The sequence below is a fragment of the Heterocephalus glaber genome, unplaced genomic scaffold, assembly GCF_053883595.1.
Source record: "Heterocephalus glaber isolate CG9 unplaced genomic scaffold, H.glaber_assembly_v1.0 deba00001594, whole genome shotgun sequence".
Taxonomy (NCBI): domain Eukaryota; kingdom Metazoa; phylum Chordata; class Mammalia; order Rodentia; family Bathyergidae; genus Heterocephalus; species Heterocephalus glaber.
The window spans coordinates 6,468,981-6,486,781 of NW_028258369.1; the positions used below are offsets into that span (position 1 = coordinate 6,468,981).

The 17,801-nt window shown below is 42.5% G+C and overlaps 1 protein-coding gene across 4 annotated transcripts in view; it reads left to right on the forward strand.

The window, feature by feature from the left end:
• The first annotated feature begins 1,060 nt into the window (after nucleotides 1–1,060).
• Acot9 (acyl-CoA thioesterase 9) overlaps nucleotides 1,061–17,801 on the forward strand; it is a 30,116-nt gene continuing 13,375 nt past the window's right edge. Inside the window, exons 1-6 of one of the 4 annotated variants that reach the window (XM_004872217.4) lie at nucleotides 1,085–1,251; nucleotides 8,179–8,276; nucleotides 9,250–9,276; nucleotides 10,285–10,330; nucleotides 12,438–12,608; nucleotides 12,852–12,889. In XM_004872217.4, coding sequence (XP_004872274.1) covers nucleotides 1,232–1,251; nucleotides 8,179–8,276; nucleotides 9,250–9,276; nucleotides 10,285–10,330; nucleotides 12,438–12,608; nucleotides 12,852–12,889 — 400 coding nt within the window. In that variant the 5' untranslated portion in view covers nucleotides 1,085–1,231. Of the gene's footprint in view, nucleotides 1,252–7,123; nucleotides 7,195–8,178; nucleotides 8,277–9,249; nucleotides 9,277–10,284; nucleotides 10,331–12,437; nucleotides 12,609–12,851; nucleotides 12,890–17,801 lie in introns of those variants that run through there. The other 3 variants (XM_087193630.1, XM_004872218.4, XM_013068313.3) reach the window with 3 other exon arrangements.

A 17,801-nucleotide genomic window follows, 5' to 3' on the forward strand; every position in this document is an offset into this window, starting at 1 on the left:
TTCAGTACCATATTTATTGCACTGCATGCTAGGAGTATAAGGAAGTATAGTGGATGCCAAGCACAACAAAACAACCACTGAACAAAAATGAAGGGGTAACCCTGCAGGCCCAAAGGGGGCCTTCTGGGTGGCACTGATAGAAAGCAGAAGAGAGGAAAGAGAAAGCCAAAGACCGCACTCCATTTGTAGCACAGGAAGTGATAAAAAACAGCTAGTGTAATTCAACACATTTTTACTAAGCGTGGGGTATGGGGGGGCAAACATGATATGATCCCTGCCTCCTAGGAAATCACTATCTTTAATGAATGTATTCATTATGCCCCACAAACAGGTACTACTAAAGAAAAAAACACAAGACTTGAGAATATTTTCATTACCATGCTTATTTCCTCTTTATACGCTTTACCGAGTTTTGGTTTGTTGATTTATCTTCCCTGGAATATAAGCCCCCTGATGTGATATTTGTCTTTTTAAAATTAATTAATGAATTATTTTTGTGACCCCAGTGTTTACACAGTGCCTGGCATAATGCAAACAGCTCAATAAGAAGTCATTAAATGAAGTGGAAAATCAGGTCGTTGTCTATTGATAATCATCTTCAACTCTTGGGCCTTGAAACTGACTCAGCTAAGGTGTCCAACTGTCAAAGGCGAGGGGGCAGGTGGGGATTCAGAGGAACCGGTTTTTCCACGTGAGACCAGCGGTTCTCAGCCTTCGCTGACATTAGCATCACCCCGGGGCACTTGAGCCACCCCAAAGCCCAGGATGCAACCGGGACCAAATCCGAGTCTCCAGAGGGTGGACCCGAGGCACTACTATTTCAGAAATCTGCTCAGGAGATTCCAACATGCAGCTGCTAGCAAGAACTACAGACCGCGCGAAGGCGTAGGGTACAGTAGGAGGACAGAAGATAGACAGGGCCACGCCGAGTCTCGCCCGGAGGTCAAGCCCCCGGGGCTGCCCCACAGTTCACTTAACAAAGGCAGGAGGGAAGAGGATGGGCGGCACGCCCCGCCTAGCTGATTGGTGGGAATGGGCACAGCGAGGTGGTCCCGCCCCGTGGCAGCGTGGCCCCGCCCTCATCGTAGCGGCGGAGTCCCGGGGCCGCGTAGCTGCGACGGCGAGGTCGCGGAGAGGGTGATTCTTTTCGCGCCCGTGCCTGCGCCCTTCTGTCGCCCTTCTGTTGCCTCGGTTCCCTCGGCTGACCACGCGGGGCTGGTGGCCGAGCGCAATGAGGCGGGCAGCACTGCGGTAGGTAGCTACGTGGAGGGCCTGTCAGGCGGCGCCCACGCCCTGCTGTGGAGCTCGGAGAGGGCCGGGCGGGAGAAGAGGCCCAGGGTGGCACTGATGCCTTGGGCCTTGGGCTGGGCAGGAAAGGGCGCCTGGAGCCGGGCCCTTAAGCGTAGGATGAGTACACCTCGCCCCATTTTAGCGACACCCGGCATGGAGTTCAGTAGTAAGAGCAAATCAGGACTTTCAAGGGAGGAAGTTGGGTGTCCCCCGAAATTCCTTTCTCTTTGCTCATGGGTGGAAACTTGGGGGTTGAGTAGCCTCCTCTCCAGCCAATTGCCCTTCCTTGAAAATTCTTTTAGGGTTGCGTGCTTGACACACTAGGAAGGAATGTAACTTTGATGTATTGCAAGACGGCCAAAGAATACAGGATGCCTGTTGGCCTGGGGACTCTGTGACTAGAGCCCTGGTGCTGATTGGAGCTTCTCATTTGAGGAGCAGCCAGGCCCTTGAAATGGAGGTGCTTTGATTGGGCCACTTGAGCAAGGTGAATGCCACTGAGTGTGTGTGATCTCCGCAGCTGGCGCAGCTAGGCGCTGAGGGCTTTAGACTCGGGCGTACACCTGGCTCTCCTCAGCCGCCCTTCCAAGGTTTTGCAGCTTGGCTGGGGCCCAGGGGGCTCACCTGATTTAGTTTCTGAAGCCATCCTGCTGCTCTTGGCCCTGCCGGTCTGCTGCCACCCACAGTGATTCTGGCTGCCACTGACCCCATCAGTTCCCTCCGCGGCCTGGATCTCTCACCGATCCTGGAGACCTTGCTATTATTAGTTGAAAGGGACAGGACCCCGCCCTCCTGTAATACTTTGAAAAATAAAAGCTTCATTACACTATTTGAAGACAGGCTCACGGTCGTAAGAGGGGCCACAGTGGACTTTAGTTAGCTTCCATTAGACGGGAGGTGAAAGGCTTCCTCCAGCTCCCTGGTCCTGTGCGCGTGTTCTCCCCAGCAGGAGTGTCCTGCAGGCCTCTCCCAGTTTGGAAGCCCTCCTTGGTGGTGACCTCCCAGAGCCCCGTGTGGTCAGTGTCTAGGGAGAGTTCTTGAGTGAATGCAGACTGAGACGATTAGGTTATTTGGTGTGCAGCCTCTGTAACTTCTTCTCCCCTCAGACTCACAAAAGGTACCTGACTTTCTTTAGTCTGTAAATGGAAGAATTTCCTCAGGGCAGAGGGCATAGAAATGGCATTGCCTGGTTTTTTTTTTGTTTTGTTTTTTTTGGTACCGGGGATCGAACTCGGGTCCTTGCACTTGCAAGGCAGGCTGCAGAACCACTGAGCTAAATCCCCGGCCCAGCATTGCCTGTTATTGCACCGAAGGTTCTTGCCACCCACTGGAAGCTTTCGATCTAAGATGAGCCAATCTGTTTGTATTCACACCTTCAGGTGACTTTTGGGACTCCTTAGGTGAGGTGTGGAGGGGCTGGGGTCCTCGCTCTTTGTTCATTGGAGAGGTTCATTTACAAGGTTCTGGGACCTGAGTGTTGCAAAGTTCTCATGACAGATTTTTTTGTTCATTTTTTCCTTTTATTTTCACTTTTTTTCTTGTCCTTTCTCCCTCCCTCCTCCCTTATTTCCCTTCTCTTTTGAACACTTTCTTCCCATTTCCCAACATCCATTATACACTTCAGTCCTTATTTCAACTTTCGGTTTCTCACACCAGAGAAACAATGTGGTATTTAAACATGTGTGTCCAATTTATTTCACTTAAGAGTATGATCTCAAGGTCCATCCATTTAGCGATAAATGTCGGAAGCCTATCCTTTACAGCAGAGCAATACTCCATTGTATAAAAAAAAAAACATCTTCTTTATCCACTCACCAGTTGATGGACATTTGGGCTACTTCTAAGATTTAGCTGTTACAAACTGTGCTGCTATAAACATGGCTGTGCATATATTGCTGTGATATGATGCTTTTAATTCTTTTGGGAAGATACCCAGCAGGGGAATAGCTGGGTCAAATGGAACCTCTAGTTTTAGTTTTCTGAGGTATCTCCACACTGATTTCCACAGTGGTTGCACCATTCTGCATTCCCACCAGCAGTGGAGAAGGGTTCCTTTTCCCCCACAACCCCACCAGCGTTTATTGGTTGATTTCTTGATAGCAGCCATTCTTTCTGGGGTGAGGTGGAATCTCAGTGTTTTTTCAATTTCATTTCACAAATGACCGATGATGTTGAACATTTCTTCATATATTTATTTGCCATTTCTAATTCTTCATCTGAGAAGTACTCATGACAGTTTTTAAGTGAGACTCTTAGGGGATAAGCCAGTGACTCTGAGGTACTGAGGTTGGATATTGATCAAACCATTCTCCCACCTCCTCTGCCTCTGCCCTGCAGCCATGCATTGCTTAACAATTTTGTTGTGATACTGGTTGTTAAGCCCAGGGCCTTTGCACTGAGCTACATCCTCAATCCCTTTTATTTCTTGAAACAGGCTCTTGCTAAGTTTCTAAATTTTCCAGCTTGGCCTTGAACTTGTGATCCTCCTGCTTCAGCCTCCTAGAGTGCTGAGATTGCAGGCCTGTGCCACTGTGCCCAGTTGGGGATATATTTTGAGAAGTGTGTTTTTAGATGATTTTGTCACAGCCTAGACTGTAGAGCCTATTATACACCCAGCCTATATATCTGTAGCTTCTGGGGTACACACCTATACAGCATGGTGTGGTACAGAATACTGTAGCCAATAAGTTTGTGTCTAAACACAGAAAAGATACTAGAAAAACATGATATAGGGGTGAGTGTGGTGCCACACACTTGTAATCCTAGTTCTTGGGAGGGTGAGGCAGGAAGAATACAAGTTTTGTATTTGTTTTTGTTTTTGTTTGAGATAGAATCTCTCTGTGCAGTTCAGGCTGGCCTCGAACTCATGGTGATCCTCCTGCCCCTCCAGCCTTGGTGTCCTGAGTGCTGGGATTACAAGTGTGCAGCACCATGCCCAGCTCAGAAGAATCCAAGTTCCAGACCAGCCTGGGCTACATAGCCAGACCCTGTCTCAAAAAATAGGATATATATTTTTTTGGTACTGGGGATCCAACTTGGGACCTTGCGCTTTCAGGGCAGGCGGCAGAACCACTGAGCTAAATCCCTGGCCCTCAAAAAATATGAGATGAAAAATTGTATACTTGTGTACACTTAAAATTAATGGAGCTTGTAAGATTCCAAGCTGCTCTGGGTCAAACAGTTAGCTTAAACTAGAAACATGTTATACAGCTATGCAAAAATCTTCCTTTCCTTTTTTCTGTGCTGCAGATCCAGGGAGTGCTAAACTAAAGCCCCGTTCGTTTTTATTTTGAGCCAAGGTCTCACTAAGTTGCCCAGGCTGGCCTCAAACTTGTGATCCTTTTTCAGCCTCCTGAATAGCTGGGATTACAGGTGTCTGCCATCATGCCTGGCATATTTCTTTTATCTATCTATCTATCTACATACATATATATAGATATATATACATATAGATATACATATAAATAGATATATACATATATCTATATATATATAATCCTTATTCTGTGAGTTTTTTTCTATTTTTAAAATATACAGTCCTTTGTTGACAAAACATCATGCTGTGCATGACCGTACATGTAGAGGAAGTAACTTGAAGTTTTGTGTGTGTGTGTGTGTGTGTGTGTGTGTGTGTGTGTGTGTATTTGTTTGGTGGGAGAATCAGAAGAATTGTGTTCTATCTGCTCTGTCAGTGTGCTAGTTGATTCGTACCTGGGGGGAAAAATCATCTGAAATTAAGCCTCACTTTCTTCAGGTTGGCTCTAATGAGAATTCTTTTCATATTGGAGTCTATAGAGTTATCATTGGGTTCGTGTATGAACCTCCTGAAACAGTGCTGCCATTTTGTGTGGCAGCAAAAATGTATTCCTGTCACCGCTGGCATGAAGGTCACAGTTTTTTATCAGGTTGTCAGTAGATAGGGTAGCAAATTGTAGTGAAAAGTTACCTTCTTTATCCCTGTGACAATCCTATGTGTTAGGTATTGTTAAAATGCCCATTTTACAGATGAGGAAATTGAGACTCAGGGAGGGTAGACAACTGGCCCAAGGTCACTCAGCTCATGTGCAGCCTCTTTACTGTATGGCCCCTCATATAGACAGGAGGAATGCTTTCATCACTCTTTAGAAAAAGGTGCTTATTAGAGTAACAAAGCCAAAATTCCTGTGTCCAAATATGTGAGATTGGTTATATAACTCCTGTTAGTTCGTGTAAGTATTCAGAATCAGATCCTATTTCTTTTTAACAATAATTTATTTTATTAAGGTATAGTTGACATGTAAAAATTATATATATTTACCCTGTTTAATACAATATTTTGATAGATGTGCATATTCTGAAATGGTCAAATCAAGCTAATTAACATCTCATTGTTCATTGTTTCTTATAGTGTATACAGTTACTGCATCTATTATAATTATTAACTAATGCACTTTTTTGGGAATCGAACTCAGGGGCTCAGGCTTGCCAGGCAGGTGCCACAGCGCTGAGCTGCATCCCTGGCCCCTATTAACTAATGTATTGAGGGCATGATTTTTTTTTCTCTTTCAGTGAATGGTAGCAATGGAAAGGTATTAGCTTTTCCTAGTGTGTTATCTGTCTATCTAATTGATTCCCCCAGTACCTTCTTTTTTTTTTTTTTTTTTTTTTTTTTGGTACCGGGGATCGAACTCGAGTCTTTGCATTTGTGCAGCAGGTGGTGAAGCCACTGAGCTAAATCCTCGGCCCCAAATTTTTATTTTTTGTACTGGGGATTGAACTCAGGACCTTGTGGTTTTGAGGCAGGCAGCAGAACCACTGAGCTAAATCCCCAGCCCTTAAGTACCTTCTTTTAAAACCACATATAACTTGGGAAGCTGGGGCAGGAGGATCCCTGTGAGTTCAAGGGCAACCTAGGGTACACAGTGAGTTCAAAGCCAGCCTGATTACAACGCGAGACCCTGGCTCAAAAAACAAACAAAACAAAACAAAAAACAAATTTCAAAACAAACAAAATAAAGCCACATATATTCAGTTGCACAGTAAAAGTTTCTTAGATGGCAGGATGAAGGAATATATAACCTACTTCTCTCAGTAAGAGATTTGAGCCTACAGAAAATACAGAAAGTGCTGGGCATGGTGGTGCATGCTATAATTCCAGTACTTGGGAGGCTGAGGCAGGAGGATCGCCATGAGTTCGAGGCAAGCCTAGGCTACATAGTGAGTTTAAGGCCAGCCTGAACTACATAGTGAGATCCTATCTGGAAAAACCAAAAAAGACAGAAAGAAAATACAGAAAGTGAAATTGTGAAAAGAGAAAATTCAAATCCCATTCTGGGAAAATCAAATTAGAAGACTAAGAATAAGAAGACTGGAGTATTAATCTAGGTACAAAAGTATACAAATGGAAAAAATAGTGTGAAAAAATAAAGCCAAAGAAAGATAATGGTTTGTTAGCTTTGAGATTGAAGAATAAACCTAAAGCCCAAACCCAAAGCCCTCTAGCAATCACTTTGGCCCTGAGGGACCGGCAGCGACTATGTCACAACCAAATGAGATGATTGGATGGCTACAGAGCTCGTTTACCCACTGAGCAAGGGCTCACATTTATGTGTTCTTTGCAGTTAGATTAATCGGTGTAGTGGCAGGCAAGGATTTATTCGCTCAGCACACAGTGTTAAAACTACCCATAGGGGCCTGGGATTTAGCTCAGTGGTTTCGCTGCCTGCTGTGCAGGCTCAAGGACCCGAGTTCGATCTCCGGTACCCCCCCAAAAAACTACCCATAGATTTTACAGACTGTTTTTACTGACTTTTTCTGATGGATTTTTTTTTGTTTTGTTTTGTTTTGAGACAAGGCCAGTGTTCAGGCTTTCCTTGAACTCATGGTCATCCTCCTACCTCAGCTTCCCGAGTGCTGGGACTACAGGTGTGTGCCACTATGCCAATTGATTGATTGTTGATTAGTCATTATCCTTGCATTTACTAGTAACTTGAGCTCGAATGAGAGACAGTATTTGGACTCCTGATCCCCTCAGTCCCTCACATTCCTTAATTGTGCTGTCACAGATCCAGTCGTTAATGCCTAATATATGTGTGTTACGCATGATGTGACAGTGTGTGCTTAGGAGTCCACACTTAAGCAGTAGAACCAAGATCAACTTAAAACAACTTATTTTGAGAGGGTAGGTTAGCACACTTGGGCACGTAGCTTTTCTTTTATCTATTAGAGAGCTAGGAAATGTCTGCTTAAGTCTAGTAAGTACTTTCTTTGAATCTACAAGAGGCTAATTCAGTGTTCAAAGATAGTTAATTTATAATTGGTTTACTGACTTATTGAGGAAATGGGGTGTGATAATAAAGAACAAACTAAATGTTCATAATTCATTTGCCAGGTTGTTTACTGAATCAATTCTGGGCTTCTGAAACCAATAAAATAGAAGGAGCAAGTTTAAATCCGTTAAACTTGGTTCATATCTTTTATTTATTTTCTACATAATTATATAATTGGTCTCTGTTCTCAAGAAATGTTTACTCTAGAGGAGAAATGATTTTTAGAATACCCTTACATGCAAATATATATATACTTGGGAAACAACTACAGACTTGTATAAGACAGTATATACACTGTTGGGCATGGTAGGACATGCCTGTAATCCCAGCACTCTAGGAGGCTGAGACAGGAGGATTGCAACCTCAAGCCCAGTCTGGGCAACTTAGCAAGACCTTGTCTCAAAAGCAGAAAGGGTGGTGGTTCAGTGCAAAGGCTCTGGGTTCAGTCCCTAATATCCAGTACCAACATAAAAAAAAGACATTATATTAAGGGGATGGTGTGGCCATATACTCCGGAGGAGCTGTAGGGCTGGGGATCGCTGGGGAGTCTGCCTGAAGTGTGTTCTGTCTTGTTTTATAGGCTTTGTGCCTTGAGCAAGGGGCTGTTTCCTGCTGGCCGAGGACTGACTCAGGGACCCCAGGATCCCAGGAGACAGGGACTCTTTCACATCCAGGAAGGCAAGCATGGATTTTCCCTTTCATACCTGTGTGGTGCAAACTCCTGTTTTCCTTTGAGCCAGGAAGTGCATAGAATGCTGCTTTGGGAGTCATGAGGCCCACCTATTTCCAAACGTCTCATTTCTAAAGTGACCAAGAAAGCTGAATGACTGTGGGACAAGCTCATTCAGAGTTCGAGCTGTTGTTCCTGGAGCCTTAGGAACTGAACTCTTTGAGTGAAATGATGTCCACTTCCCGTGTGTAGGTTTAGAAGGCAAGGAAGAGCCGTGCAGAAGAGCTGAGCCTGTCAGCTGTACCAACTAAATACTCCTAGTCGGTAGTTTTGGTAATCCATACTGAATTGAGGTTGATTTCACTTGCTAATATGATATGAAAACTATGGATTACCTTTCTCAATTTTGGAGTATTCATTATAATTAAAGTTGTGGCTTTTTAAAGGGTCCAAATAAATATGTGTGTCTACATACGTAAATAAAATTAAAAATTATGCTTCCTTCTTGGCTGTCAATATCTGCCTCTCTTCTCACACCGACTAAACTAGTAATCATTTTATGTTAGCGAGCATCAGTAGTTTGCTTAAATTTGGGGTATTTTGTGTTCATTCTTTTATTGAAGGAATGCAATAGGAAAAAGTCAGAAATAAGAGTAATTTACTAATGGTTATTTTTTGCAGTTCTTTATGATGTAACTAATTAAGTGTGTGTATCACATTTGTGATGTATACACAGTTGTTTGATAGAAAATCAGCCATTTTGCATAAAAGTTAAAGTGCATGTTAATCTAACTATATTTTGTTTTAATTATTTAGTTGTTGTAGGACCAAGGGTAGCTATAGTTAATTTCCCATGACTGGAATATATATTTTGAAATGCTAGGGAAAAAATGTGAAGTCATCACACTGGTTATACTGTAGGTTTATTTTTAGTCTTTGATTGCTACTGATTATCTAACTGATTTTCCCTTTATCTTATAGCATGTTCACCTATACATGTGAATCATGGTGTGTGTGGTAATTAGTATCAACCTTTCTGTGAAGTGCTTACATTTTGTTTTAAGCTAATTCGTTCTTGCACAGTGAGCATTAACTAAAATTATATTCTTTGCCTTATCTTTATTTGTCTCTGCTTTATTTTTCTAGTTTAAGCTCTTTTAACAATTAGGATAGTACAAACATGGGAGAAATCAGTTATGATTAGACTCAGATTTGGATATTAATATTACTCCCTAATCCAAGTAATTTGATTTTAATATTGCTTATAAAAAGATGGGTTGAAACTGGGTGTGGTGGCACACATCTGTAATCCCAGTGGCCTGGGAGGCTGAGACAGGAGGACTGCAAGTTCGAGGCCAATCTAGGCAATTTAGTGAGACCCTGTTTCAAAATAAAAAACCAAAAAGGGCTGGGGATGTAAGTCAATGTGAAGGCCTTGGATTCAATCCCCAGTCCTTTAGAAAATAGAAAAAAGGCGGTGGGAATCCTGTTCATACTATCTCCATCATAACGGGACTTATGGCTGGTGGTAGATCACTTGGCCAGTGTGTGCAAGGGCCTGGATTCCATGCCCAGCACTGCAAAAACAAAAACCAAAAAACAAAAAAAGAAGAAAAAGGACTCAATTCCTAACATTCCCATTGAATGGATAATTGAACTTAACTCTTCTTTGTTTCTTTATATAAAATCCAATGATTGCGCTCTGGGGATGTAGCTCAGCGGCACCACACCTGCCTAGCAAGTGCAAGGTCCTGAGTTCAATCCTTGGTATGGAGAAAAAAATCCAGTGATTGCCTCAAAGCTATCCCATTTGCACTAAGGAGGCTGTATAGGTGTTTCAGATTTTCAGGAAGCAGAGACCTGATCCCTTCCCTGAGCTGTTTGTTACAAATGGGAATGCATGAGTCTTGAAATCTACTGAGCACATGACTCACTTTTCTTAGCTTGAGCTCACTGCAGTAATCCAGTTCTCATGTGTCTTTGCTTCACAGAGTGACCTTTTTATTTTTGTTGCAGTTCGGGATACGCTGCGGGAGATCGTAGGCGCATCCACAAACTGGAGGTATGCACTCCTGCGTTCATTTTCCAGCTCCAAGGTATCGGCTATGGCTGCAGTTAGGCCCAGGCGAAGGGCTGCTCGTACGGATGGAGAGCTGTGTTTGGAGAGGGGCCAAGAGATTATTTTTACTTGGGGGGAAAGAGCAACATTTTAATACATGTATTAGTTGATACACTGCTGTCAGAAAATACCATGATTTACACATGTTCTGCATTTTTCAAAGTGATTCATGTATGTCATGTCACTGATTTTCATAACAAACCTTGTGACATGCTTATGGCCTGTGTTCCTCTTCCACTTTTATACATGAAACTGAAACTCAGAGAGTCAGAGTTTGGGATTTGAACCCAAGTCTCCTGTTTTTTCTATTTTATGCAACTTGACTTCTTTATTACCTCTTGCAGTTGACAGTTACTCAGGTTTCCCATATTTCTGTTTTGCTAAACATTTCCCTGCTGTAAAATAAAATCATATCCTTCTTGGCTAGAATGAGATAAGAGGACAAGTGACCACTAGACATACAATCTGTTGTTGGTATGCAAATTATCTAATGACATGTTTTTAAAGTCTTTTATATGAAAAATTTCAGTTTACAGAAAAGAAGAATGAATACCTATGTACCCACCATCTGGATTCAATACTTGTTAACATTTTGCCATCTTTGCCAATACACACATATTCACTGAACCATTTCTAAGTAAGTTATAGACATCCTGACACTTTAGCATGCATCTCCAGTAAAGAAGCACTTTCTTTTATATCACAAAATCAGCCTTTGTGTATCTGATAAATAAGGCATTCTCTTATGCAATGAAATGGATACTAATCCCCTAAATAGTATATTACTCATCCATATTCAAATTTCCTCAGCTATTTTCAGAATATCTTCTATAGCCTTTTAAAGACTATCAGGATACAGTATAGGTTTATATGATGCATTTGGTTGCTATGACTCCTTAATCTGGAATGATTGACAATTCTTTCTTCCCATCTCCCCTTTGAGTTTGGCTTTTAAGAGGCTAAACCATTTGTTTTGACCATTTGTTTTGCTTGTTTACCTGGTACCACTTAACTTGTTCTTCTATCTACTATATTTTCGGTAGGCTAAACATTTTTGGGAATACTACTTCATAAATTAATCTTAGACGTCTTAGTTAATGATATTGTCACCATTTTAGTCCCCTAACCCTTCATTTCTCTTTTCTCTTTCGCCTTCCTCTTCTCTTCCTTTTCTTCCATCTCCTTTTTATTGTTCTCTTTTTACCTTTTGTTCTGCATTTAAGGAAATAGGAGGGGCTGGGGATTTAGCTCAGTGGTTCTGGCACTTGCCTTGCAAGTGCAAGGTCCCAAGTTCGATCCCCAGTACCAAAAAGAAAAAAGAAGATAGATAGGAGCTGGGTGTAGCTGGCATATGCCTGATACTTCTTGAGTATGGTCCATTTTCCTCCTCTGCCTCTCTTTCCAAAGAGAAAGAGAGAGGAGGGAAGGGAAGGGGAGGGGGGAGGGGGGACACAAGCTGGGCATAGAGAATCTGAGGATTCTCTGGGTGAGAAAAGGGAATACGGAGTTCAGGAGCCAGGCTGGTTTTTTTTGTTTGTTTGTTTTTTGTTTTGCTGCACTGAGGATTGAACCTAGGGCCCTGTGCGCGCTAGGTGAGCACTCTACCATTGAGCTTCATCCCCAGCCCGAGGCTATTCTTTATATATTATTGTGCCCATCTCTATGTATTTTTAACTTGATTTGAAATACCCTATTCTTGATGACTGTATGGTCCATTCAGGAATATCTATGTCATTTCTGTTTGTTTTTCTTTTCTTTTTTCTTTTTTTTGGTACCGGGGATCGAACTTGGGACCTTCCACTTGCCAAGCAGGCAGTGGAACCACTGAGCTAAATCCCGGCCCCATTTCTGTTTTCCTTATCTGCAAGTCTAAGAAATATCACCAGAAATGTTCAGTTTCACCAAGTGGTGGTTGCAAAGGGAGGGAAGGACCAGAAGATGAAGTCGATCCAGACTTTCCTCCTCTGATGGCGTCTGAGTGGCCTGGGTGTCACTAGAATTGTGGGATACTGCTGCTCTTGTTTTATGAAGTTTTTCGTTTTCTTCTCAGAGACCATGTAAGAGCCATGGAGGAAAGGAAGTTGCTTCACAGTTTTTTGGCTAAGTCTCAGGAAGGCCTGCCCCCTAGGAGAATGAAGGACAGTTATATCGAAGTTCTCTTGCCTTTGGGCAGTGAGCCTGAATTACGAGAGAAATATTTGACAGTTCAAAACACTGTAAGGTAATGTGGCACTGTTTTTATTTGTGTTATTCGTTTTTATTTTAGTAACTACTTTGAGATGTAATCCATACAAGTCACCTATTTAAAGTATACAATTCTGTGGCTTTTGGTATTTTCACAATATTATGCAACCATCACTGCAATCAATTTTAGAACATTTTCTTCACCACAAAGTGCATTATTTATTTTTAAATAAATATCCTCATGATTTTTATTTAATTCACAGTTTTCTTTATTTTACAGGTTTGGCAGGATTCTTGAGGACCTTGACAGCTTAGGAGGTACTAGTATTAGTAGTAGTACTTCTAATACGTCTTCTAGTTGTATGTTGAAACCTATGACTGAAAAGAGCCTTTTTTCTCTTTAAACTGCACAGATGAGGATATTCTAAAAGCACAGAAAAAGAAAGACTTCTACTACCTTTGAATTGTCCTAATTTTCTCTCTGTAGACATAGATTCCTATTTAAGGAGTTACAGTCTGAATATGCTTTCTTATAATTTTTATTTTTAAATTTATTTTGGGCATGGAGGATTGAAGCCAGGTCCTCATGCATGCTAAGCATGTGCTCTACCACTAAGCTACACCCCCAGCCCTCTGATAATTTTTTAAGAGTCTTAAACTTACAGAAAAGTTGCGAATACAATATAAAGACTTGTTTTTCTCTGAATCCTGGGAGAGTAAGTTACTGACACGATGCCACATCAGACCCAAATATTTTAATGTGTATTTCCTATAAAGAAGGACATTCTCCTACATAACTGTAGTAGAGCTGCCAAAGTCAGGAGATCAACACCCACGTGATACAACGTCTGCTCCTCACCCCATTCAGGTTTTGCCAGTGCTCCTTTATCGCATGAAGATCCTATTCGAACTCCCATGTTGCATTCATCTGTCATGTCAGGAAAAGTTCCTTAATCTTTCCTTGACTTTCATTATTTTGATACTTTTGAAGGCCACAGGCCAATTCTTTGGTGGATTGTCCTTCTTTTTGGATTCGTCTTCTGTTTCCTCCTGATGAGCTTCTGAACCCCCATCTTGGGCAGGATGTCACCAAAGGGATGTGCTATACTTACTGCGTCCCGCTAAGTGGTGCATGAGTTTGTTTGTCCCATTACTGAGGATGTAAACTTTGGTTGCTTGATGAAGGTGATTGATGTCTGCCAGACTTCTGTATTCTTTCTCCCTTTGTAGTAAATAAATACATTGTAGGGAGGCACTATGAGCCCTTAAATAAATGTCCCCTTCCTCATCAGACTCTTAGCTTTTTATTTTATTTTATTTTTTTTGATACCGGGGATCGAACTCAGGTCCTTAGCTTGCAAGGCAGGCGGTGGAACCACTGAGCTAAATCCCCGGCCCTCTTAGCTTTTTATTGTTGTAAGTATTTGCAGTGATGGGGGCTGAACCCAGAGCCTTGTGCATGCTAGGCAGGTGTGCTCCCACTGAGCTACATATCCAGCCCCTCAACATACTTTTTTTTGGGGGGGGTCAGTACTAGACATTGAACCCAGTTCTTTGCACTGAACTATAGCCCCAGTTCTTTTTTTTTTGAGTCAGGGCCTCATTAAATCAGTAAGTAAAAGGCAAAAGATTTATTCGATCTGAAGAGAAACCAGAGAATCATTAAATCAGTAAGTAGCTTAGGCTGGGCTCAAACTTGTGATCCTCCTGTCTCAGCCTTCCAGAATGCTGGGATTATACGTGTGAGCCACTATGCTTGGCTCAGTTATTATTTTTAAATCACTGTAGACTCAGCAATTTATTTATGTATGTATGTATGTATGTATTTATTTATTTATTTTTGGTACCAGGGATCGAACTCAGGACCTTGCGCTTGCAAGGCAGGTGCGGTGCCACTGAGCTAAATCCCTGGCTTATTTTATTTCTTTATTTTTTGAGACAGGGTCTTGGTAAGTAGTCCAAGCTGGCCTTGAACTTGCTATGTAGCCCAGGCTGGAATTAGCAATGTACACCACCACACCCAGCTACTGCTTGTTATTTTACTGAGTGGGTCATATGTTATTATCGTTTGTTTGGATGATCGTATCTTCCCATACCATCTCAGTCCTTTCAAGGTAGCTTCTTTTGTTTCTTTCTTTTTTTTGCTACCAGGGATTGAACTCAGGACCTTGTACTTGTGAGGCAGGTAGCGTCACCACTGAGCTAAATCCCTAGCCCCGCTTCTGGTTTTTCAATATATCCTTATCATTCTCTGAGCACTTCTTCACTTTCTGGCACAGTGGTATATTCTAGGCTCCTTATGTACTTTCCCTGGCTTAGTGCTCCAGCTAGCCAACTCCAAGGAGCCCTGCTTCTTTTCAGTGGAGAATGATATTGAGAAACCCAGGTCTCTGCGGAGCGGCAGCTGCTGGCTGTCAGCACTTGCATGTGTTCTCAGTGGAAGAGCTGGGGAATTTAGGTGCATATGTGCACGGTTACATCTGTCTGCTTCCTCATTCTACAGCTAGGTTCTACTGATAGTGATGAGGAAGGCAAAACTTCAAAAAATAAAACCTAAGTCTTAAGTATTAGATAAATCACTAAAGGCCACAACTAATGCTGTCATCTCCCCCTTAATTTTCTCCCTCCCTGTGGCAGCTGTTCTTTGTCCTGACAACTCTGTTCCTATAGATAATGGTTTTGCTACAGCCTGTTTCTGTGGGAGCCTGATTCTCTTCACCAAGAATACCCAGATATGTTAAGTTACAAACTGTCACTGCTTGAGTAACTGCCTTTGTTCTGCTTCTGTAGCTTCTGTATAAAAAGAATAGCATAATCCTTGCTTGGGGTTCAGAATTTGGAGTGGCAAACTCCTCTGAGCCCACAAGTGCAATACGCCTTGGTTACCCTCCGTCTCTCTGAGTGCCACTCAGTTTATTCCTATGTTGTTCCTACCATTACAGTAGCTCCAATTCCAGCTCTACACCACAGGATTCTCACTTGAATATTTAGAGTTCCTTTCTCCAGCTGGCTCTATGATGCTTCATATATTGCCTTGACAGTTTCCCACTGCTCTCAGCCCTCGCCCCTCATAGTTGCTCCCTGTGTCTCTCCTGGGCTCTGTGTGGGGTTCCCCCTCTTTCCTGTGCTCAGGGCTGTGGTGTTCTGGGCTGTTGTTCTTGTTGCCCCGCTGTACAGATGTCCTTCTTGCTCCCCTCCAGACTGCTTTGCCTGCTCCTACCTCATGGCTTTTGGGCTGGCCCACCAGGCAAGTGTTCAAAGACAGACTCTGATAGCTTCTACAACACAGACACCAGCCTGTGGCTAGGCTGATTCTAGCTACCTTTTTCTCCACATTGAATAAAGCTAGTTAGAAATTACTGGCTTTAACAAGTTCCACACGCACACATTTATGTTTGTCTATTTGACTTTGGTTTACTTCGGTGTCCCTGTATGCATGAGCTCTTCTGCCATTACCCTCTTTCCTCACTGCCTCCTGTTGGTGGCCAGTTTCTTTTATTTGTTCACTTGATTCTGTTCCACCTCTTCAAGACACTTGCTATATCAGCAACTTCAGTTGCTTTCAGTATGCTGAATACTTTTTTTTGTCTGAAGCAGAAGCATAAGGAATCAGTTTTATTGTTTTGTCTCTGTTCTGTAAACCTTTACAGAATATTCCCTTTCACTTTTGAAGCTGTATTTGCTGGCTTGTTTTTCTGAGCTCCAATCAGTCTGTCCTCCTGCCTATTGCTTTTTTTTTTCCTTTTTTTTATTTGGTACCAGGGGTTGAACTCGGGTCCTTGTGCTTGTGAGGCAGCCGGCGGAACCACTAAGCCAAATCCCCAGCCCCCTATTGCTTTTTGTTTTGAGGTAAGGTCTCACTATGTACAGTATTTATTTCATGCTGGCTTTGAACTCATTACGTAGCCCAGGCTGGCCTTGAACTCATGGAGATCCTCCTGGCTCAGCCTCCCGAGTACTGAGATTACAGATGTGCACTACCACCCCGGCCTGTCCTTCTGCCTATTGGATATTTTCACTTGGATGTACCATTACCCTTCTCCAATTCAGCCTGTTGGGCTGACGGTATAGCTCAGGGGTAGAGTGTTTGCCTAGTATGCACGAGGCCCTGAGTTTGATTCCCAGCACCACCTGCAAATATTCAATGCATTGGGAATAGCCTATTGTATTCCTTCTGAATTCTGCTTCTCACTAACCCAAGTGAGAAACCTGGGTTTATTTAAGTCTTATTGAATCTGTCTTCTTAGCTTTTGAATAGTTTCATTTCCAATACTATTGTTATAAGTCAGACATGATTTCTTTTCTAGGCATGAGAAAAGCTTCATTTTTTATTTTTATGTTTTTGGTACTGGGGATTTAACCTAGGGCCTTCATACTAAGCAACATCCCTATGTCTTTTTATCTTTTATTTTGAGACAGGGTCTCACAAAGTTGCTCATTTACCCAGGCTGGGATTGAACTCACAATTCTACCTCAGTCCCCCCAGAGTGCTAGGATTGCAGGTGTGTGTCACCATGACAAACTCAGAAAGGCTTTTAAATGGACTTTCTTGGCTTTCACTTCTACTGTGTCCTGTAGCAGGTTCATGGATGGAAAGATTTGCTGTCACTAAACAAATATTATTATTGAATTTCTACCCTGTCTTGATGGTGGGTGATACACATTTGAATGGATTAAAGGGGAGAAATGTTAAGTTTAAATGAGTTGATGTGCATAGAACCATGCTTGGCACATAGAAATGCTTGTTAAGATGGGGAAAGGATACAGAAGACCACAGGACAAAGTGGGAGCCAGGGGTGGTGCTGGGAAGGAGAGATAGCGGAGTGAAAGAACTGCTTCATGATTAGGAAAGAGTCAGGAGGAAAACAGGTAGCTGAGTCCTTGTGATTTGCTCCTCTTTTCTGCAGATGTTTGCTACTGTCAGACTCACGCTGGGTTCTTACTCTGAAGCCCTGTGTCTCTGTGGGGTGGTGACAAGCCATGTTGTGGGCCTGGGCTTTGGGTTTTATTTTCCTCCCTCACACTAAATCTGAGGGAGCAGTCAGATAGTAGGATCTCCAGATTACACTACTTTAGTTTATAAAAGTCTTTGGTTCTAGGATTAGATCACTAGTGGATTATCAGGGATTGGTCTTCAAGACAAGATTTTTTTATGAATTTCAGGGAGAAAATTGCAAATGTTGATAAATGATTTTGCTTTTCTCTTATTTGATATTCTCCTGGTTTCCTA